The sequence below is a fragment of the Pelodiscus sinensis genome, chromosome 3 (genome assembly GCF_049634645.1).
Source record: "Pelodiscus sinensis isolate JC-2024 chromosome 3, ASM4963464v1, whole genome shotgun sequence".
Classification (NCBI taxonomy): Eukaryota; Metazoa; Chordata; order Testudines; family Trionychidae; genus Pelodiscus; species Pelodiscus sinensis.
In genome coordinates, this window is record NC_134713.1 from 74637277 (window position 1) to 74662162 (window position 24886).

General features: G+C 40.1%; 1 protein-coding gene and 1 long non-coding RNA gene across 2 annotated transcripts in view; one reads left to right on the forward strand and one right to left on the reverse strand.

Annotated features, from left to right (window-relative positions):
- Positions 1–459: 459 nt before the first annotated feature.
- Positions 460–24617, reverse strand: LOC142827842 (uncharacterized). The gene is made up of 3 exons (XR_012902614.1): positions 24148–24617; positions 3856–3989; positions 460–1293 (listed from the first exon to the last, which is right to left on the reverse strand). It is a non-coding gene; the product is annotated as an uncharacterized LOC142827842 (long non-coding RNA).
- Positions 11032–24886, forward strand: part of LIN28B (lin-28 RNA binding posttranscriptional regulator B) — a 148545-nt gene continuing 134690 nt past the window's right edge. Inside the window, exons 1-2 of the mRNA XM_075923940.1 lie at positions 11032–11788; positions 23236–23284. Coding sequence (XP_075780055.1) covers positions 23251–23284 — 34 coding nt within the window. The 5' untranslated portion in view covers positions 11032–11788; positions 23236–23250. The remainder of the gene's footprint in view (positions 11789–23235; positions 23285–24886) is intronic.

The window sequence follows — 24886 nt, forward strand, 5'->3', positions numbered from 1 at the left end:
AATAAACAGAGCGGTCTGACAAATCTGTGAGTCCTGTCTGACTTTGACACTACAATGACAGAGCTGCAGCACTGTAGCTTTGCTGTTGTAGCAACTGTAATATAGACATACCCCACAAGTCTAGAAAAAAACAGTAACACCTCTTAATTTCCTGAGCCAGGAATCTACTTCCTTTGGTGGCTGGAAGAATTTATGTGTATGCCAAGAAACCCTTGAACAACCCAGTAATTCTGTTACAATGTTATACAGAGTTATTAGTAATATCCTACTTCAGAAAAAGAATCACAACCAAAATGATATATTCAACAATGAAAGCAAAAGACACTCCCAAATGAAAGGCTGTCATGGCTACTACAGTGCATAGATTTTCACTGCAACTTAAACAGCTGCTCCCCCCCCCCCCCCACACACACACACAGTGCATAGATTTTCACTGCAACTTAAACAGCTGCTCCCCCTACACACACACACACACACACACACACACACACACACACCTCTAACTCAGTGGTTCTCAAACTTTTTGGACTCCGGAGCCCTTTACATGCATAAACATTTATGAGGAGCCCCAGCGGTCCACTGATTGTATGTGTTGTACCTATCGATGTTTCCAGTTTGTCAACCTCGTGGAGCCCCTGGAGATGTCTCACGGAGCCCTAGGGCTCCGCGGAGCACAGATTGAGAAACACCGCTCTAGATGGTTCCCACATTAGGGTCAGTTTCCTGGACACCATAATCAGCTTCAAAACATGAATCCTACAAACAAGTTTAAGCAGGGGCTGAACTTCTGCTTGCTGTCAGCCAGCTAAAAGGAGGAGAGAGTGTGCCCACTACAATTGTTTAGCTCTGCAAGGTAATTAACTGTTAACTGTTGATATGTAAATACAGCTCAGGAGAGAATATGAGGTGTGGTTATGTAAATCCCATTCAGCCAGAGCTGATGAAGGATCAGTATTGGAATGGAATATGGAGAATTGTAAATAATTTGAGGCTGTTGTGGGGGTCACTAATCATGCTACCCCTAAATGTGGGAACTGTAAAACATGGTTGCAGGAGAGACACTGCCAACTGACACCTGCAGGTGACAGTTCCTCGCTTGGTCCTCCGCAAGCTTCTCCCGGCGAAGCTGCAGGTCCTCCAGCATCCAGGCAAGGATGGCGTGGTGCAGGGCTTGCAGAACCCCCACGTGCTGGTCCCAGTACTCCTGCCACATGGTGGTGATCTGGAGCACGGCGCAGGTGTGGGAGCATGTCCCGGGAGGGGTGGTGCGCCCTGCACTAGCAGCTGGTGCAGCTGTAGAGAAAGAAGAGAAGTGGTCATTTCTCCCTGGGGACACAGTGGATGATGCCCAGGCCCCTACCCCTGCCCCCCCCCCCCCACGCCCACCTGCAATGTAAGGGCATCCATGCCCTGCATCGTCAGAGCTGCTGTGCTTGCATAGAGGCCATGGTCAGGATGCCTGGCTCTCCCCGGGACTGGGAGCTGCCCCAAGACTGCACCCATGCCACTGTGCCGTGTATAGTGCAGCCAAGGCGGGGGAAAGATATCCCCTACCTCTGTGTAGAGGGGGTGTGTGAAGGGAGAGCATCCTTCTGGGTCCCGCCCCGGGGTTGGGAACGAGTCTGGTCTCTTCACACACGCAAGTTCCTATTGGGCCATGGCCCCTGGGTGTCACGCAGCTGGAGCCACCTGCCCAAGAGTGGCATGGAATGTGCTCGTACATGCACAGCTGGCTGCGTGATCCATGGGAGGCATAGCCCACGCGCACGGTCCCTGGTCTCCCTCCCCACCTCCTCCTGGGCAGGGGACAGTGCTGGCACTTACCTGGTATTGCCTCCCTGGCTGACCCTGGTGCCGGAACACCTGGCGGTGGCCCCCTGATTCACCCGGATCAGGGCCCTCCAGTCCCGGCTCGCTACCTCCTGGGCTGGCGCAGACCGCCCCATCTCCCAGGAGCTGGTCAAGGGCAGGGAAGTAGGGGCAGGTGGCAGCCACTGCTGTGGCGCCGCCCCTGGTGGCCCTGGCGTACAACTGCCGCAGCTTTCAGGCGCACCTGCTCCTTGGTGCGCCTGTGTCCTTTTCGGGCCCATGGTGGCCGCTATGCAGCCATAGACGGCCGCGTTCCTCCTCCTAGTGCAGAGATCATGGATGTTGGGGGCCTGCCCCCAAACCTCAACGAGGTCCATGACCTCCGCACTAGACCAGGAGGGCACGCGTCATCTACCGCCCCTGGCTGGCCCCTGGGTGCTGGGGGACTGAGCGGGGGACAGCTGGTTGTCACTGGCTGCCTGGCTCTCCTGGGGCCACTGGGTCAAGGGCAGAGACTGCTGGCAGGGCTGGCTCTCGCAAGTGCCATCTACCCAGAGTCTACCCCTTTAAGGGCCCCGGGGCTGGGGGAGAGGAGAGGAGTTTTCCTGGTTTGGCCCAGAGTGGCCACCAGGGGGAACTTGGGAAGGGCTAGCCTCCAGCTAATTCGAATTAAGTGGCTACACAGACCTTAATTAGAACTACTTAATTCGAACTTGGCATTACTCCTCCTAGAATGAGGTTTACCAAGTTCGAATTAAGCGCTCCGCTATTTCGAATAAAATTCGTTTGCATGTATAGTTGCTATTAAAGTTAATTTGAACTAATGGCTGTTAGTTTGAATTAACTTTGTAGTGTAGACATAGCTTAATTTGGCTTGAACACTCTTAGGGTATTTCAACTTCAGCTACACAATTTGCGTAGCTGAAGTTGCGTAGCTTATTCTGACTTTAACCCTGCTGTGTAGATGTACCGTGAGAGAGCTTGGCAACTTATAGAAACAGCCCTCAAAACTCAAGATAATGTCCAAAAAGAAATCTTTAACATATACAGTGTAACAATGCGGGACTCAGTCAATTATATGCATATACACAATTAACAAAAACCACTAGTAGCATGAGCACAATTCTCTTGGATATAGTTAAGGACACGATTTTGTCATGGATTCTGTGTCTTTACCAGATCTCTATGTTGTTGGTGTCAGCTGTGTGCCCCTTCCATCACCCATGGCTTTGGCCAGTGCCGAGCTGGGGCTCTGTGTGCCCCCAGCTGCTTTGTCAGGGACAAGAGTCAGAACCTCTATTTTGTGCTCCTGCCCCATGGCTTTGGTCAGAGCTGACACCACAACTGTGTGTCTCCCCTGTAGCAGGGGGGGACTTGAGCTGTCAGTCCCCTTCCACCAATGGCTCCAGCTATCTTTCTCTTCCGTTCTCCCAGCCTTCTCTTCCTCCATTATTTTTAGTAAAAGTCATAGACAGGTCATGACTCACATGATTATTGTATATTGTCTGTGACCTGCCCATGACTTTTACTAAAAATAATCATGACAAAATCTTAACCTTACTCAGTCCACCTTTCCACTCTACAGAGGAGCAACACTCTGGCAATGGATCTTCCTGGGTTCAATTTAGGGGGTAGAGACCTGCTAAATCGAACGCTGAGGGGGAACCCCCACTGATGCCAAAACTCCTTGGTGTCACTGTCACGAGGAATAAGAAAAGTCACTGGGGAGTGTTTCTCCCATTGACCTCCCGTTGTGAGAACAAGCTCAGCTTAAGGTAAGTTGACTCCAGCTACATAAATCATGTAACTGGAGTTATGTATCTTAACCTGACCTTTCAAGTGTAGTGTAGGTCTGGCCTCATGGTCAATGATCCCAGGTCTGTGCCAAAGATCCTAGAAGTTCTCAATATATACAGTCCAAAAGGGCTTTTCTGCAGACAAAGCTGCAGTGATTTAACTAAGGGCTTCTCAACATAGGAATGTCACACTAGTCAACTTAAATCAAATTAGTTAAGCGGGTGCTTGTAGCCAGACAGGAACCCTCACCTGTAACATCCATCTTTGCTTGCCTCTCTGAGATGCCTGGAGCACACAGGGCACACACAGAGCAGTAAAATCAGCATAGTCTTTGAAGCCTTGACAGGAGCCCGGATATGCTAGCTCACAGTGACCCTGGATTGCTGTAAACAGAGATACGCCAATTGTTGACCTTGAGGCTGCGAGAACTGCCTTGGTTGGCACCTATATTGATACGAACACACAGCCATCCACGGCGGGAGGAATCTCCCGCCCAGGAAAGAATGTCCAGTACTCACAATTTAGTTTTCTCTCTTGCAAGTGTAAATTAAGTTGAAACTCCCTTGTAAGAACTGGCGTCACAAAGATGGACCAACACAATTTGGCATCTTAGGTAAGAAAGAGGATACGGGCACCTATGGGTATAAAGATGGGTCCAGCAGCACACTCACTCTGAGTGTCAATCTACCATCTATCTGCTGGTCGGGTTAGGTGATTGGCCTCCCGAGGTTCCATGGGGACACCCACCTCATATTCGTCTTTCCTAGGAATTGAGGGACTGACCCTGGCTTGATACACTGGAGTCAAGAGGCACAGAAGGGGGTAAAAATTGTACCTGGATGTGTCCTTTGTCTTAAGTGTACACATAGACTTAGAGCTCTTTAAAGATTAAGCTGGTACCATTATTTCTATTTTCTATCTTTATTTTCTTTGTAACCATTTTTAAGATCTATATTTGCTAGCAGTTAAGAAATAGAGCAATAGCCATTGCAACCCTATGATTTATAAGCTTCTTTAATAAACCTGTAACTGTTTAAGCTTTAACAGAACCAAGCACAATTTAAAAGAACTCCAGCGGTCATAGGGCAGACACAGATGCAGGCAGAGCTGGGCATTTGGATCGTGTCGCCTCCAGGGGGCAGATCCATAGGGGCATCCGTCAGCCTTCCATAGGCTGCCCGCTGCGAAGGGACCCCGGTCCTAGCAGCTAAAGACACGGGTGTAATAAACTCTCCCTGCAAACTCTGGGGTGTCTGTCAGCCTGTTGGCTGCCTGCTGTGAAGGGACCCCAGTCCTAGCGGCTAAAGACACGGATGTAAAACTTCTTGGGGCACCTGTCGGCCTCCCCTAAGGCTGCCCGCTGCGACAGGACCTCGTGTTCTAGCCGTTGAAGACTCGGGTGTATAACACACACAGACCAAGCACTTCCCTGACCATCGGCTGACAGTGCTGACTGGACACTTACTTTGGTTTAGCTGAAATTGACCATGAACGGGTTTAAGCTAATCTCTCATAAAACAAACTTAAATAGATGAATGAGTGCTCATGCAGGGGATTGGAAAATACCATGTAAATTGTCTCAAAGTATGCGTCTACACAGCAATTCTGTTATTTCGAAATAAATTCATAATAACGGATGGCTTATTCTGACTTCTGGAAACCTCATTCCATTAGGAATAACACCTCTTCTGAAATAGATATTTCGGAATAAGTTAGTGTGGACGCTCCATTGCTGCTATTTCAAAATAGCTCCTCCCCAGGGTCATTCAAAGTAATTACTCCCCAGTACCTCCCTGGGCTCTAAATCAAGGTAGCATGTCCACATTAGAGAAGCCTGCCTTGGACTAATTTTGAGACTTCCCTGTAGTGTAGATGTGCTATTTCAAAGTATCTCTTCTGGAATAGCTTATTTTGAAATATAACATACCCAAAGTTGTATATTTCCCGCCACTCTCAACTATGTAATCTTAACTTTAAATACTGATATAGTAACCTACTATACTATTTACTTTAGTACAGAGTGCAAAGGTCATGGAGAAAACAACCCTGTTAGTAAGTACAACTATAAAAGCATTGCATCTTGCAGTCCTTTTGATTTCTTATAGAGCTGTCTGCATAAAGGAATCTGCATTTACTAAGTCTCACAGGGGTAACCATATTAATCTGTATTTGCAAAAACAACTAAGAGTCCTATGGCACCTTAGAGATTCAGATTTAATAGGGCACATGCTTACCCACGAAAGCTTATGCCCTAATAAAATTGTTAGGGTACGTCTATACTGCAACATTATTTTGGAATAACTTAGTCTGTGTCTACACAGCAGGCAGTTATTTTGAAATAATGTCAAAATACTGTCAAGCTGGAGGACTTCTTATTCTGACTCTTGTAACTCTCATTGTACGAAGAGTAAGATAAATCAGAGGAAGAATGCTCTATTTCTAAATAAGTGCTGTGTAGACACTCACAATTTTGAAATAAGCTATCTTGAAATATGCTACGCAATTGACATAGCTGTGTAGATCAGAGTTTCTTAAACTTTTTAAGACGAGGAACACCAAACAATTTTTTTTAAAATTAGAAACACCAAAGATTTTTTGTTGAGAAAAAAAAAGGGTCAGTGGAAAAAAGGGTCGGGGGGAAAGTTATTGAGCAAAAAAAAGTAGCCTGCCCCTTTAAGAGTGGCCATTTTGAATTACGCTGTTCTCCGCAGCACACCTCCGACTGCTTTGCGGCACACAGGTGTACCATGTAACACAGTTTAAGAAACACTGGTGTAGATGTGTCTAAGGTGCCCCAGGACTCCTTGTTTCTGCATTTGTAAAGTTAGGCCCTGTGTATAAATGACCAATGGTGACTAAATTTGGATGTGACCCAATCAAGTTATAACAGTTTGGCCATACTGAGGAAGCTAGAGCCAAGCCACATAGCAGATCCAGCTGTAAAGAGTCACACATCCAACAGTCCTGTCACGTACTCCTACAGCTCAGTTCAGCTGTCATACAGGAGGGTTGCAGATGTTTGGCTAGGAGATAATATTGCAGCACTTGCTGAGCAAGCAGCTTCTCTCTGTTCAATTTCCTAGACCAGGGTCTAAAACAGCAGCTAGAAGAGATGGTGACAAGGGCAGACAGCAGCACAATAAAATTCACAATACCTGTCCCAGGCTTCCTTCATCCTGAAGCCAGCTAAAGCAATCTACTTCTAGTTACCCAAACAGTATTTTCAACTCCCAAGAATCTAATCACAAGGAGCTTTAGCGTCACCTTCCTCCCTGCATCCTGGGGCCCCAAATCTACTATTAGTCCTCTAATAGTGCACATCTATGTCCTACTCCTGCCACTGCCTGGGGGTAAGGTGTGTTGACCATAACTCGTTTATGGTTATTTGTAAATTACTTCATTATGTAATTTGTAGATAATGTCACGCAAGAAGTAGAACAAAACTTGACAGCTGTGACCAATGCCATTCTCCACACCGAAATTACATCCCAGCCCATAATCCTGCAATGACCCTGCATAGCTGGACCCCTCCACTTGTGCAGAGTCTTACTTACTCCTCTTTCACCATCATTTCTCTAATATTTATTCCATGCGATCTCACTATGAATTTTAAATCAACTGGCATGAAATACTGTTGAAACAGTATTTTAAAGAAATTTTCCTTTATTGTACTACAGACTGAGGTTGCTGGCTTTCTTTTCCAGACCAAATCCTATTTTTGAGGTAATTTGTCTATCCACATCCCTTTCCCTTCCTGCAGACTTTGTTTTGTTTTGGTTTGGTTAGGAAGGCTGTCTGCAAAAACTGATATAAATTATTTATAATTATTGTTTGTTTCCTAATTTACCAGATACCATTGCTTCTGTTAAAATTAGCTTTCTGTATAAAACAGTGTGACCATGGTCTCTAGAGGGGTCACACTGAGAATGCTTACTCAGGGCAAATTGCAAGAAATAAGGTAGACATTCCTCAAAACTGGTGATTTATTTTATAATTAAATTAATGAAGCCAGAAGCCAAAAAGCTTCTGTAATATCACACTAGTTACCAAAAATCCAAAATACCGTCTCCCTTAAGCAGTCCAGCGTTTGGCTCCCATCTGGACAGCCAAGTCTAATATAGTAAGAAATTACTGAAAACCTTATTTGTGGCACTTAAAGTTCTACCAATCACAAAAGACCAAAACATTGCCCACTAGGTCAATGAATATTTCAGATTACACACAAATTCATGTTTAAAGCCAATCCTTATTAACTAACTCTAAAATGTATTAATAAAAATAATTATATAGAGAGACCAATATACATAAAAATGTATGTAAAATCCATAGGTCGGTTTCATAGCAAAGATGGTGAGACTGCTGATTTGTAAAAGTGTTTCTGGAGTCCATTTAAAAGGTTGTAGTTCAATAGGCAGTTCAAGTGCAGAGTTTGTTCAAATCCTTCCATGAAAATTCCAGGCTGAATCTAGAGTAAACCTGGAGACCTATCAAATTTCCCTATCAAAATGTAAGCAGATATGAGATAAAAAAATATTAGGTCTGAAGCTTTCTTTATAGCTCTTTTGCAGGTGAATATACTCTTGACAGCAATTGTCACAGAAAGGCCTTCCTCATGAAGAATACATATTATATATTGCTGTTTTGGAGCTCTTCTTCTGTTTCCTATGCATACACAAGTAACTAGTATTTATTAACATATAACAATCATTCAAACTCTCAAGGCAGTATATTATGACAAACAACTAAGTTGAAGACAAATAACATTAATTCCTACAGTATCTTACATCTTTGGGTCAATAGAATACAGTAATGAATTAATAAAGGATAGGAACAGGATTTTAGCATCTATAAGCTAATTAGATCACATTGTTCAACTTCTAACATGATACAGGCAAACACAGACATAAGAACATAACATAAGAACATCCATATGGGGTCAGATCAAAGGTTCATCTACCCCAGTATCCTGTATGTCGATACCACATGCCCCAGAGGGAGAGAACACAACAGGTAATCATTACGTGATCCCTCTACTGTCATCCATTTCCAGACAAATGAAGGTTAGGAACACCATTCCTACCCATCCTGGCTAATAGCCATTGATATACCAAACCTCCATGAATTTATTTTGCTCTTTTTTTAACCCTATTAAAGTCTGTGTCTTCACAACATCAAGGAGTTCCACAGGTTGACTGCGCTGCTTGAAGAAAAACATCCTTTTGTTTGCTTTAAGCCTGCTGCCTATTAATTTCATTTGGTGATGCCTGGTTCTTTTGAGAACAAGTAAATAACTTTTTCTTGTTCACTTTTTCCATACCGGTCATGATTTTATAGACCTCTATCATATCCCCCCTTAGTCTTCTTTTCTAAGCTGAAAAGTCCTAGTCTTTTTAATCTCTCTTCATATGGTACCCATTCCAAACCCCTAATAATTTCTATTGCCCTTTTCTGAACCTTTTCCAATGCCAATATATCTTTTTTGAGATGAGGCAACCACATCTGTATGCAGTATTCAAGATGTGGGTGTACTATGGTTTTATACAGAGGCAATAAGATATTCTCTGTCTTACTCTCTATCCTTTTTTTAATTATTTTCCATCCATGAGCAGAGTGAGTTTTGTCTTGTGCACCACTATTGAGGTCGTGTGCACTTTTTTGGATCCTGTGCCACTGAGGCACCCAAGTTATTAACAAATACTTTTTTTAATGTTATGGAAGAAAGACTACTGAAAGGAGGGATAATTAACAAGGTGTATAAATAATGAATAAATGCTTATTCAATATGCAGTCGAATAAAAAGAAAAGTAATACTGCACATTTTTCAGTAGCCAAATTCCTCTGCTTATAGCCCTTGTAGGCAGAGGTTGGGGGTGGGATGTCTCAGGCTGGGCTAGGGCTGGCCAAGATGTCACGGGCAGGGGAGACCTCCCATGGTGAGTGGCAGCCCTGGAATGAGTGCCCATGGACTAGTTCTGAGACCTCAGCCCCTCCCAGCCCTAGAGCTAGAGACGTGCAATAGAACCTTGTATCTCACCTTAGGCCGTCTCACCCCACAAGCAGGAAGCCCTCAAGCAGGGGCCAATGGGAACACCCAGCACCATGGCCAAGCCTCAGGTGGATCTTGCTGTTGCATCCCAAGCCCGGAAGCCACAAGCGTGGAGGGGGGGGTCTCCAGCCTGTCTGGAGGGCTCATGGAGTCACAACAAATGTTGTAAGTAGGGTGGCCAGTTGGGCCCCCACCACGCAGTGACTTCCGCTCAAGGGACTGTTCATATTTCGGGCCGGGTCCAGCTTGGTCTCTATCTGAAGCACTTTTTGCAGCATGGGCTTGGCTAATGGCTGTGCTGACACCTGCCAAACTCATTTCATGTGGGCACCTTGAATTGCGCTTCATTGAGCCAGAGCCAAAAGGTCATGTCCCTGCCCCACCCCCCGAAGCATGACCCTGCCCCATCTGACGCCCAGTGACAGGAGCTGTGTGTGTAGGTCTGAAACTGAGGTCAGGGCTGTGTGGTGACTTCCTGGCTGCTCCGACCAAGTGGCTTGGGCCTTGGCCTCAGCCACCAGAGCAGCTGCCACCAGCTGGCAGCTCAGGGCCCAGCCGGGGCCACTGGAGCAGCTGCTGTCAGCAAGGTGGCTCGGGCCCTAGAAACTGCTGCTTGCTGCCCGCCACGCTGCTCCTCCTGCCTGTGCTGCTGGAGCAGCCACCTGTTTCCCACCACACTATTGCACAATTCTGCTTAGGAGGTGGGCAGGGTAGACATTTCATCTGCGCCCACGCGCACACGCAAGCAAACACCTTAGAAGGAACTGTGCCTATGACTAAATCATAGCATTAGTCATGAAAAACTGGATCCTAGTTCCTGTGAAACTAGCCAGTTCTGCAAGAGACTGTACTTTAGACAGCAAAGATAATGCTCCCAGTACAAATCTAAGTTTTCATTTTATTCTTATGGTAACCATTTGTTTCTACCACTACCTCTTGTTTCTAGTTAGCCCTCCAGTCTTTCCTAAATACATTTACGTTTGTTTCATTATAAGTGCTCATAAGGGTTTAAGGTAAAAATAGTAAACAGGTCCTTTGGGGCAAAGGATCTGAGATTTCCGTAAGTAGCCAGTTTTAGGGGCTGGTTGTCACAGGGGAATGATTCAAAGGGGCATCCCTGTGGTGCCTCTATTGTTAACTTGCATGACAAAGATAATGCTGTGACAGCCCAAAGGAAAGTGCTGGAGTGGCTGAAAGCCTGGTTTGCTAGGAGCACAACATAGAGGGACTATATATTGTTTCAAGTAGGATATTCATCATCATTAGCTAAATGTGCTTTTGATGTTTATTATTATTATTCAAAATGTCAAACCTGCTCATTCTTTATCACCAGTCATAACAACTCATTAATTTTAGTGAAAATGTTATGTTCTGGGAAAATGCGTAAACTAAAACATGGGATTGCCTTGTTTGGTTTCTGAAGGCCACTCACTGCTGGGGACACCAGCAGAGACCTCGTGTTAGGTGATGAAAGCTTATGATGTAATTGCTAGGTGTTGTGTAGCTCCATGGGATGGAGGGAGGTACAGCCAGCGCCTGGGGTGAGGGATAAACTCTGGGGGGGAGGGAAAAGCGGGTTGGATGCTCACAGTCAGAGGGAAGAAGCTAGGTGAAGGGCAGGGAGGCTCAGCCCCAGGGAAGTGGGAAATGGAGTCCAGCGCCAGCCATCCCTTCTGGAGTGGCGAGGAAGCAGAGCAGGGGCGGGGCACGGGCCGGGAGCGCCCCAGCTTCTGCAATAGGGGGCCAGCGGGTGGCGGCCTCAGCCGCAGCGCGGTCTCGCCTTTCAGGCTGGGGCCCTGCCTGCGAGGGACGGTGTCGGATCTGGGGAGGGGGGGAAGCGCCTGGCGCGGATCGGTCCCAAAGCCCGTGGCTGCAGGGGGTCGGGACGTCCCCCCACAGACTGAGTCCCCCCCGCCGGGCTCGCGAGCCTGCGGAAGGGGCTCGTGCTTGAGCCTGCCGCGCCCCCTAGTGCAGCCGGGCCGGGCCGGCAGGTGCACGCCTGCCGCGTCGTGACCCAGCGTTGCAGCGGTAACGGGCTGCTGCGTCCCTGCCCCGCCAGCCCCGTCCCAGAGGCAGCCAAGCGGCACCCGCCGCCCCCGGCCACCAGCCTCGCCCAGCGGCCATGGCGCCCGGGAGGTAAGCGAGCTCCTCCTCCGCAGTCCGCGCAGCGCCGGGGCCCGCCCCCGCGGAGACCTGGGCCCGCGCGCCCTGCCCAATGGCTGCTCGGGGCGGCGGGGGAGGGGAGGAGGCGCCCTGGTTTCCCCTGCAGGAAAAAGTTGCTTCCCGCCGCCCCTGTATTTCGCCCCGCCGGTGCCACTGAGATGCCGCCGCTGTGGCGGGTGCACTTCCGGGTTCGCACCCTCCCCGCCCGCCCGCGGGCTGCTGCGTGTTAGCCGGGACCGCAGCAGACGCCTCGGAGCTGCCGCTGCCCTTTGGGAGGTGGGGGGCCTGGTGGGAGGAGTGTCCTGCACGTGCGATCCCAGAACTCGTAGGAAACTAGAGAGACGCACGACCCGAGCCTCCTTGGCCCTGCAGCCCTGGGGTGCGCGGGGAGCGCTGCCTGGTGCCTCTGCCCAGCCTCGGGCTGCTTCAGGTGCGGGCACAAAAGGGGATGCAGTCACTTGCTCCGGCCAAGTCCAGCGTGGGATGCCCGCCGGAGAACTCCCCCCGTTAGACGCCAGGGGGCGGCCGGGGCTCGTGGGCTCCCTCCGCTCCCCTGCCTTTGCCCCCTGGTAGCAAAGGGATCTTTGTATTCATAACCTACCAAGGCAACAACCTTGCACGGTCCGGGTGTTGGGGGAGACGAAGTGGCACAAGCAAACACATTAGAGCTTTGGAGGAGAATGAGCCTGGAGTTCAAGCTGTTGCCAAAGGAGAGGGAAGGAGGAAAGTAGATGGACAACTGCAGTGTGCGTAGCTTTAAACTGAATAGCGAGCAGAGGATGCAGCTGCCTTGCACGGATTTGTGCCCCAAAGGGACTGTTTTTTAATTGCACCTTGGTAATTATTCCTGCCCTTTAGTGCCTTTTTTTGGTGGGGGCGTGGGAGGGGAGGTTACTATTTGGTCTCATGCATAATTCCATGTCCTCTCTACGGGGGTTTTTAAATGTAAGTAATGGTAAAGCCGCCATTTTGAATTGTTTCATACACCAGAATGAAATCTTAGGTCGATCTCTGTTTCCTTGCATTTGTTTTCTGTAAATGGCTTCTAAGGGTGCTGTGTACTTAGGTGGGGTCTTTTTATAGTAAACTTTTTTTTTAAAGTAGTACTGGGCTTGTTCTTCTGTGAAGTTATGTTGATGGCATGTAATGTAAGGGAAAACAAATAAATGTCTTTAAACTGTGTAGTTTCTGCTTTCTGGTTTCAAACACTGATAGAAATCTGGCTATGTCAATTTGATTTATGAGTATAGACTAGAATGGCAGGCTTTAAAACTAGCTTCAGAAGTATATATTTTCCTTTTAGCAATTTAAAAGCCAAAGTATTCCATCCTGAGCAAGAAAATATTTTGTATTTAATTTCTTGTTTTAAATTGATATTTTAATTAAATACATGGTATTTTAGTAATCTGATTTAACACAAAGTCAGTCAATTCAAACCCCGTGTGTACATGAATAAAAGATCAGAAAACATACCACACACTTAATTCTGCTATTTAGTCCAAGCTCTTAAAAACACCAGTATATTTAAAATAGTGTAAATTCTAAACTACATTTTAGAGGAAGAGAGGTTTAATACTAGTTTGCATTATTTATTTTAATCTGTTAGACACATTACCTAGTAAAGATGTTAAGCATGTAATTGTTAATCTTTCCCTAGGTGTACTTAGTAGATATCTAACTAGTTTCATACTGTAGTACAAATGAATGAAATAGTAATACAGACTATCAGCTTTTGTTAAAGGATACAGGCATGTTACTTTTGTAACCAGCTTTACGTTAAAAAGCCATTCACTAATTTTCTAGTTATAGCCTCATATGGGACCTCACATTTAATGTACATACACTATCAATAACCACATCTATGGCAAATCATCATCAGTACCAGCTACTCTTTAAGAAAATTAGAATTGTAGCTATTATTTTATAATTGTCTAAATAGTTATCAACATTATGTTAATGGAATGAAGTATCCATCAAATAATTTAATTTATATTGAATTATGATAACCATTTATAAAAAGTTAGATTGATACTGAATTATACAGTAAACCATATAAGAAAAACACATTTCATTTTTAAACACACTATAAGGTAAATATGATCCATTATATGTTAAGGAAAATATTCTTTCATTCACTTATTTGAAAATTATTCACAGGATATACAGCTAAATTGTGGTCTTTTGAAAGAATGACTATATAGTAAGAAAACACTAAAATGTGGAATAAATATAACCTCAATTTAATTAATAAGTACACCAAAAAGCCAAGTTTTCTTTGTTCTCATTAAACAATTAACATAAAATAGCAGCGTAATTGTTTAGTACACATTTTAAAAGAAATATATAGAAAATGTAGTAAAAAATAAAGATTTTGTGAATAAATGAGCCATCAAACTTGCATGTATATAAAATGAATGCTGCAAGGTAGACAATTAAATAAATCTTTCCAGAAATCAATAGAAAAGTCAATGTAGGAGACACATTAGCTGATATTATTTGAAACTTCAGGAGACAGGTCAGAAATAATGAAATTTGTGTGTGTCTAGGCCCAAATCTTTACTGTCTAAACCATTTCTAAGAAGCAGTGATAAGTCACAAGCAGTGTTTCACATCACATTCTCTAAGCAGAAGGATGACACTTATAAGGCTTAGGCAGTTAAAATGAAAGAGGAAGAATAAAATCTTTTAGGTTGCTTTATGTTTGCATCATAGTTAAACAATGTGACTATAAGGTGATCTTAGGGAGTGGGAGGGAGAGACCTACCAAATGATTCTTCTATTACAATATGTCTGCTAAAGAGTCCACTTTTCTTCCACAATGAGCCTAAAAACTCTACGTTGTGAGGCATAACTACTAACTTGTTAATCAGAATAATAAGATTCCAGTTCTTCAGTATAACTAACATTCACACTATTTATAGCTGGCAGATGTACTTTATAGAGCCAGATGTATTTTGAAAATGTGAGGGTACATGCCTTTATGGATTAGCTCCTCCTATGACATGATACTGTATGATGTCGCTGACCGGAGTGCTGAATCAAGACAGCCATGTTGATCACTACTAAATCCAACTGAAAAAACATATCCTGAAGTTCTGTGGAGGTTCAAATGCAAGAATAACTATAGTAAGTTTTTTCTTTATTTTATTTTTTCATCATTCATTCACTGAGTGAGTAGGCAGATACATGCTTTCCTAAAGAAGCTTTATCCAGTGAATTGTATGTATTACTTTGGCATTGAATGAGTAAAGGAAAATCAATTAGATCAGTATTATGGCACTCTATGGTAATAAAGGACCATTTTCAAAAGAAGAAAGGCATTTTAAGCCATCATACATAAAAATGAAGCTTACATTTAAAATAAGCAAACAAAAAAAATCACATTTGAGTCAAAAAAAATTTAGACCTAAGTTTGCTATTACCCATTTTTAAATACAATTTCAGATTGCAAAAGGGTATTTTGAGAGCAAACATCAAAGCATGTGTGATTGGTGAATTAGAAAAAAAACCAATGATATGGATGAGGTCCATGTAATTGCATATACTCATTAACAACAAAAAAAAGAACATGAGAGTTTTGTAAAATATTGATGAGTGTTATATTTGGAGGAGTCAAGAAGTCTATAAGAGGCTCTCCTATACATTTGTGTTGTGTTCCAATATTTCTGATAGGAAAAGCTCTTTCTTATACTTATATAAAGTATTTTGTGGACCAGGTCATGGTGCATGTTATTTCAAAAACAGTTGTATAGAAAAAATATATATATGTATATTAATTTACTACTTAATACATACGAGGTAAAAATTTAAGCATAGGACTTTTTTGACATACTGCTTCCTAAAATAGAATGACTTGATATGCAGGAGCCTCAAATTAAAGGTCAAAGGTGACAAACCAGGACAAAGGTCATGTAGCTCATTTTCAAGCAATCAGTTTCTAGTTTTTTCATGGCTGAACAAAAGCTTAATTATGCAAGGGGGAAAAGAGGGACCTGTAATGTTAACTGATCAATTTTCACAAAGAAGGAGAAAGAGATTTAAACAATTTCCCAAATAATTTACATTCTCAATTATGGTTCTTTATACTGAATTGATGCTGATATTAATAGAAATGACACATTTCAGATTAAAATGTCTTCCTTAATTTAGTATTTTACCACCTATAAATGGCCTAGATGCTAGTAGCATGTACAATTGGGAACCTGTAGGATGGAATGCAGTCATTTTTCTAAATAGTATATACTAAAGTTCTTAGGTTGCCAGAATGTTTTTATATATATATTTATGCTTTAAACACAATTCTAAAATTGAAAACCATGTGTTCTGACAATGGAATGTGTGTGTAGATGTGCACTGAATTAAAAATGACCCCCTCCCTCCTTTCCAAAAATCTATCCAGAATATATGCCTCTGTCTCTATGGAAATAGCTAGTTTCTACCAATTAAACTGTTTCTAAAACTGACAGTTTTATTTTGTTTGAAGAAACCGTATTATTTTATTACATCTAGTATTGTGTTCTACTACCCTCACTACCTTAAAGAAAGGGGTGTGTGTGGGGGCAGGCGGGGGGTTTCTTTGTTTTTTACTATGATTACATTTTAAAATGTTATTATTTCTCTGTGTGTTTGCATGCTATTTAGGCCAGCTATTTTTAATAATTTAACCCAGTTATATGCTTCTTATATCTATCATCTATATCTATGTTACTGAAAGTACTGCAATGTCTAGAAAATTTTTCAGTCCCAACACATATATGTAGACTATTAAACTGTTGAAAATATTTGTATATTGAGCATTATTTTTGTAATGCAATACTAAGATGAATTTGTTTAGTAATATTTTAGATATAGCATTATTGTACATACTTCATAATAACTTATTGCATATTTGCAATCATTTTTGTAAGAATAAAATAAAATTTGAGAATTCTCATCTCCAAGAATGTAATATCAGTGATATTCTTCTGTATTCTCATTTTAAATTAATAAAAGATTGCAGCTAAAACAGACAAGAACTACCATTGCATTATTTTGTTCAATAACTTCTTATAAATAGAGACTCAAAAGAGTTTATTATATGGAACTATTTTCTTTTACAAATAGGAACATTTCACATACTCTGCATTACCCACAATTGTGTGAAAAAGAGACTGTCAATATTAGATTAATGTAAGTTCTGTAAGCACTGTTTTTTTGACAAACCACACATGATATTTTATTTTTCATATATTTTCTTTATCTTGGTTATTTTATTTCTGTTAAGTTCTTAATATTCACACCAAAAAGAAGATCTATTTAGGAGCTGAATTTAAGTTTGTGAATCTGTTAGATTCCTAAATAATTCACGAATACTGTAATAATTACAGAAAAACCTGCTGTTTTCAGAAGCTAAGTGTTAACTCCACGAATAGTAAATCTTAAAGTACAAATGAATTTAAAAATGTTTCTGTAGAATGTATAACCAATCATACTGAAGCTTTTACAGAACTAGGAGAGGTTTTTTTAGACAGAATATTTTTCAAGTAAAAATTTAAAAAGTAGTGCAATGTATATAGAACAGCAACTTCATCCACTGAAGTAGTTTTTCCATGGTTAAGTTCATATGGGCAAAAAGTACTTTTACCACCTGCCTGCAAATTATAAATTATACAGCTTACCACTTCATTTTATTTATAGACCCATAAATCTTTTAGATTTTGGCTTAATAATTGCATTTAATTTGAGGCTTTGTTGAATTTAGGAAAAGGTTATAAACACAGATTCAAAATTTGATTCAGTGTGCTATTCATACCTCATTTATACTGGAGAGGATAAATCTAATGTAGTTTATGTGGAATGGAAAAGCTGTATATATATATTTTTTACAAGCTAAAACCTGAATGATTTTTAATTTACAATATTGCCATAACAGCTCTTATTTGACTTGCCTTTTGATATACATATTTCCAACATTTATTAAGCATTATTTAATTTGTGAGCACATTCTTAGAAATGGTATTTCATATTAATATAAAATACATTTACATTTGATTAACTTTTAAATTACTTGAATACAAATTAAACAAGTGATCATAAATGGGCTTTACAGAGTTAATTTTTTTTTAATAACTAATGTTATAATAGTTATTTTTAAGCTTTTTCCACCCTATTCCGATCTGTTTACATTTTTCATATTTGCAGTAAACTATGGGGGTCTGAGAGAATTAATAACAGAGATGCTCAGATTCAAAATGTTAAAGCTGTATAATGGATTAAATGACATTCTGATAAGTTTAATACATTTTTTCTTAATGTGCCTATCTGTAGATTTTGATTTTCAGTAGACATACTTTTTCATTGTTTTGTATGTGTATAATAAAGAAATCACTATTGATATTTTACCAATAAAAATCTAACCCTTCCAAGCATAATAATAAACTATGCAAAATATCTAATACATTTGAATTTTTTTATTTGTTTCAGTCACAAGTATTCAAGTTCTTGTGAACAAAAGAACAATATTAGCTACTTCTGGAGACAGTCACTTTGAAACCTAGTTCAGTCCCATTAAAAGAAGATATATTTATGACTTCATTTGTGTGAGAAAATGCAAATTGCTCCAGTTTGGACAAACTGGCTTTAAATTACGATTTTACATGCTAGCTATAAATGTGAATAAAATGCAGAAAGTATGAACAAGTACATAAAAGATTAAATAGTTGTTTTTGAAAATATTTTACATTTAGACAATTTTCATTTCCTTGACAGGTAAAATTGGTTACAATTGTATGAAAATGTGGTCACTAGTCTGTCATAATTTTTTAAAATATTCAGAATATTTTCTACTTATGATTTTTATATGCTTCTAAATAGAGAATACAGAAAATAGATAATATGGATTAAGAACAATTAAACTCACTAAAAAAGAATGAAAAATAATTTTATTGAGTTGTATTTCTTTTATCGCTCTACTATTAAAAAAATGTAACTTAAGTGCATATTATTAAAATTTTAGCCTCTATGATCTTGGGGTCAAAGCACATAATTTAAAATAAACTAAACATTAAATTGAATGATAGTATTCAACTTTCAAGAGTCAAATGCTGGTCCTTTTTGAATCAGTGGCAGACATCACACCATTAAAGTCAAAGCAACTAGTTATCCACATTTACATTGCTTCACTAGAACAGTTTAGCATCTTGATATCAGTGGAAGCAAATTTTGTCCTTATGTACTCCTGATCCAAATGAACTTCAATCGAAGTCTAGTAACTTAATGTGAGTAGAACTAGACCTTCTGGTTATCAGAAATGCCTACATTATTGTGTACCAAATAGTCCATACCTTAACTCCTTTCATGTGTCAGCAAAGCATAAACTGATCATATCACAAAATTATTAAACACAAAATATTCAGAAGTTCGGCTCAATAAAGAAAGATTAACTTCTTTTTTCTGATAATTAAAAAGAAAAAACAAAAACAAAAAAAATCTCAGTTTTGGGAATTTTATTAAAAAACCATTTCCAGATAAATTCTTGAATTTAGAAGATAAATAAAGGAATTACTTTTCCCATATATGCTATGTCACAGCTCTTCCTAAAACATTTAGTGCAATGCTCACAGTATTGGGATGGGAAGAAAATTGTGAACACAGTTTTAGCAATGTATTTAATTTCACAAGAAAATGAAATTAGTTACAGAATTTAAGAGAATAAATCAAAGGAATTAATTTTGTATGTTTAGCAAATTATACAATATTGAATAGCTAAGCCATTGACTTGAGGTGGTGGGTAAACAGCTCTGGTGTTTTTCTATTTGTTTTATTTCCAAAATTTCCAGATGTTTTGAATATTACACAAATATTACATAATTTGGGGTTTTTTTAAATATCTTATTGAATCCTTTATTTTCTTTTGATATTTTGTTAATATATACCTTTAAAGACACAAGGTTTAAACCATCACTTTTCTTTTAAACTACAGATACTTCTAAAAATTCATAAACATTTTAGTATTTGTTACGTGTCAAGTAATTTGTTTAGCATTCCTCTGCAGATTTGTAACCAAGATAGTGGAGCAGGTTAGTTCACTCACTCACAATTTTAAAATGGTTATAAGCAAACAAACAAACAAAAACTGATTAGTCTGTGTTACTGTCCAGCAGCTGAATGAAGTGCAAAAGATAAGTATACACTACATATAGTAAAATTGATTTTTTAAAAATGTACAGTTTTTAAACAAAATTAATATTGCTACAAGTTAGTTTTAAAAAGAGTACTTGGCATTTTCTCTTAAAGAAACAGCTTGTATAATATTTATGCATTCACAATAAAGCTATGACATGTGACCTGAAATCCTTAAAAATTCCACCCTAAAAAAAAAAGTTTTAAATAGAAAATTAAAAAAATCCTGTATTTCTTTGCTCCATATCAAATTTGCTAATTAGTGAGTAGTAATTTTATTCTTAGATATAATATCTTTGTGTTCTGACATTTTTATAATGGTGTTTTAAATAATATTTTTAATTAAGCATGGAGTCCACTCTTGCTCTCAGTGAAATCTGTCTTAAATTTTTGTTCTAACTAATCTCTGAAATAGAGCAAATGATTTTATATATAAACAGAAAAACTATAAACACCTGATTTTCTATCCCTATTAAAAATAGCCATTTTTATGGCTATATAATTTTGTCGGTCAGTGAGAATTTTTGGGGACAAATACATTTATTATAGGCAAATTTTGAAAAATTATTAAAGCTAATGTTAAAACTATATAATACACAGGCTGAGACGACTCTACATCTGGGTGTTTAGGTTATCCACAATTGCAAAGTTTGTTTTAAAGTAGTAAGACACATATAGAGTATAATCTGTTCTTACCCAAATTTAAGTGAATTAATTTAAGAATATAATTTAGATATTTAGCATCCAGGTATTTGGGTACATTACACATGAGTCAAGAATAAAGATTATACAAGTAGTTCATGGTGGAAAGCAAAATACATACATGAGTGAAGAATTTTACTGTCTTTTAATATCTAATATGAATTAATTGCCAAAGAGACAGTTAGTGGCAAGAGAAAAACCTGAATTTTTTTAGCATGTTATCTGTAACAAAGGTAAAGCTTATCTCATACATGTAATTTATGACCTGATATAACTTTCACTCTCCTTGCAGTAGGTTTGATTTTCCGTTGTGCGATGATTGCATCCAATCTTCAAATTTATTCCTATGAGTAGTTTCTACTCAAGCAGGTTAGGATAAAATGGTTAAAATAATGATATACTTTTAAATCAAAGAATAATTTCTCCTCCAAAACTTCTTGGTAGGCTTAGTTAGTATATAAACCTTGATTACCATTTATTAATTATATTAGCAATTGTGTAGCATATTTAAATTTTTATATAAATTAATATTAATTGTACTAGCAGATCCCAATTTGCTTGAAATGTTTATATTTTAGAAGTGTATGAAAATACTAACCTATCATCACTTTTACCATTAGCTGCTTTAAGGCCCAAACCTGCTCTCATTTAAATGAGTGATTAAATTCCTATTGCCGTCAATATGATGTATAGGATATATGATAACCAGTTTTGTTTCAACTATTCAGTTTTAAGAATTTAATAGAATTAGGCTGTTCAGACTTTTGAAGTTAGTTTTATAAACTTGCATTTCTTACAATTACTGCTATGGTAAGACTTCTGTAGCTGATTAAGAAACATCAGATCTTTTAGAACGGTTATACTTTCTGTATAATAACCTGTTCTGATGTTTATATGATATCCACATATTCATATACATAATGTTTACAAATACATTCAGGTGACAAAAACAAGTTTTCTTTAAAATCCTACCTAATTTTCCGGGGGTATCAATCTCTGTAGTTACTGTAGTTCTTAATACATTTCTTTTCCAAAGTACTTTATTTTTAATCCTCCCATAAACTAAAACACATCACCTGTCAAAGCCAGGGACGGATCTCTTACTCTGTTTGCATATTTTATTATGCTGCATAAATAATGTAGCTAAATCCAAGAGACAAAAGCCACACAGCTGCAGGTTGGCAGAAGAGCCAAGTAAAAACAGGGATTGAGCTGTAATAGCTGAAGGTATAAAAGTAGGGTTGGGTGGTAATATTAAAATTATAAACAACTCTACTGGAAAATATAACTTGTTATAGACGATCATAGAAGAAAAACTTGAGGGAAGGAAGGAAAAATTGCACTGCAATTAAAAACTGACTATCACCTTTTCTAGTTGCTAATGTTGTAAAGAGGTGGGGTTAACTAGAGGATAAGAAGTTAATATACAGAAATTTGATTCTCGCTTGTCTTTGGCTGTTCATACAGTGAGAAGGAAGGTGAAGTTTACACATTTGCAGGGAAAGGTCAGTCTCAGTCAGGACATTCTCTTCAGTTGCAAAAAAAAAAATCTCCATTTTCTTTAAAGGGAGAAGAGATTTAGATTCATATCCAAAGAGAACAATATGAAGTGGTTTATTTGCTTTGGATGGCTAGTTAGAGTATATACAAATCAGGTAGAGGGAGACAAAAAGGACATAGGCTTGTAGCAGGTGAGTTTGTGCATGTTCAAATATATTCATCTTCCTTGCTCTAAACAGTCTGCTCTGCCTGAGCAATAGTCGCTTTCCTTGAGTGCTATGTACTATGTTACTGCATGGCATTATCATGCTATGAAATCATACAGTTCCTGCTCAATGAGAAGTAGATCCTAAATACATCTAGCACCAACAAAGTTATATTGTGTGTTGGTTTCTGATCAAATATTTGTGTTAATGTATTGAGACTTTGTAAAGATTGGTTTAAAATGCAAATAATTGGGATTTTGCTGGTACCAAAGAGAAGGCATTTTCTTACTGATACTTTTCGGTTGATATTATGACCTCTAGTATTGAGTACAATTTGACCAAAAATTTATATCAAGATATTTCCTTTGAATGTCTTTCTGATTATATGTAAAGCCACAAACTGACTAATTTCTTTTATGAATTAAAGGTGTACAATTTAAGCATGGCAAAGTCAACAACCACTAGTACTTGAGTTACCTATTGTGATAAAATATTGATAAGTGAAAACAACACCTTGCAGTATTCAGCAAATCCGTGTATTTTGATTTTCTCATTAACTTTTATAAGAAGGCTATTAATGCAGCAATGTCTTTTAAAAAATGGAAAAGGTCCCACCCCATGTCCCCCCTTATTGTAACAGGCTGATTGTTACAGGTCTTGGTTATCTAATTGTGGTTGTGATGATCTAGGTAAGTCTCAAAACAGTTAAAAAGTTTACAGGTCACTTCACAGAGTCAAAGTCCTGGCATTTTATGGCCTTCTAATGAGCCGTTAAACTGGAGAAGGGCTAATTAAATACGGTGCTCTGGTACAATTTGCCAGCTAGTACTGACTTTAGCTCTCTGATTTTAGGTTCTTCAGAAGACGATGAGATCATTCAAGAAGGTCTCCTCAGGCTCAGGTCAGTCTTTTTTAATATATGCATATTAAAGTCTTATATGGCTGACTTTTCATATATGCTTGGGTAATTGGTATTTGATAACTACTTCATGTCTCCAACTCCCACAACAATGAACTATAATGAATCTAATTCTTGTATGGAAAAGTGCAATTAGAAAGAAAAAAAATCATTTTCCCCAAATTTGATTTTGGAGTTCTTGATTGGTCTAACGGTTTGTAAATGAAGTTTGTTTTCTGGGCTGAAGCAGAAAGACACAATACAGTGTTTATTCTGAGGTGTCATTCGGTGAGCTTAAGTAATGAATTTATAAGTAATGTAATCTTTACATAGATTCCAGCAGGACACTTAGAGATGGCTATGTGACACACCGTAGTTCTTCTAACAGGGCGAGTTGTTAATGACAAACAACACATTAGTATAGCAAACATATGAGCGATGGGAAAAGGTAGATACCTATCTTTAGCGATATTAAGTTGGTTTTTAATGACTGTCAGCATGTCATTCTGCACCATCCTCACATTCAGATAGTTCTTGCCTATGTCTATTTTTCAGTCTGTGCTTTAGTTGCTAAACATTTTACCTGGCATCTGAAGCCGAACTCCCCCCCCCCCAAAAAAAAAGTTCACTGCCTGGTCAGGTTTAATTAGGCAGTTTCCATTGATTTTATTCTCTGGAAGCTGCGCTAACAAATCCCGTATTTCACTTTGTAATTGGTCACCTGGGAAAACTCAGTCGAACTACACTCCCTACAGCAACACCCCCGCTGTTCCCATTTTGTTTCTCCATTTGCCCACTGCCTGCTGGGTGGCTCCTTAAAACACAATAGCCGTGCGGGTGGAAAAGGCGTGAGCATGGTTGCTTACCTTAATTTCTCAAGAGTTGACGTAGTAGCCTGCGTCCGTCCAGCCCTGCTCCGGCTCTGTAGCATAGGGCACTCCTGCCTGCTGCCCACTGAAGTTTCGTGGTTTTGGCTGTTTTCCAGTTGCTACTTTTTTGTGTTGGGCGCATGCCTGTTAGGAGGCGGTAAGGTGCGCCTGACGTCACGCAGCTAGCAAATAAAAGAGGGCGGAGGTGTTCTGGTGCTCTTTTATCCCCTTCCCTGGGGCACTGAACACCATACCGCTGCATGAGGCTAATGTAGCCCAGAGGCACAATAGACTGGGAATTCCGTACATGCTTCATCACGAGCCACGCCTTGTGTTTAAGGCGATGGCTTTGGTCAGCTGCAACCATTCCGAATATTTAAAGGGCAGCCAGCGTCCATAGCCTCTAGCCTCTCACCACAATGGAGAGCTACAAGTGTATTTATACATGCTACATAATGCAAACCCACCCTATGCCTAGGGCTTCAGGCTGCTGCTTTGGGAGTGGTGGTGGTGACTGCATATGGGAGCACAACTGATCCCACAATCTTTATAGTTAGCAATATATCGTAGTATGCGTTGTTACTAAAAATGGGTATCGGAGACGTGTCTACCTGCTCATTGGGGGCTGCCTTAAATTCACATTCGCGCGCCGTAACCCAATGTGTGCTGTCACTGCTCTGAAGCTTGAAATCAGGATGAGACCAAACGGCTTTGGGGAGCAGCTGCAATCTTTATT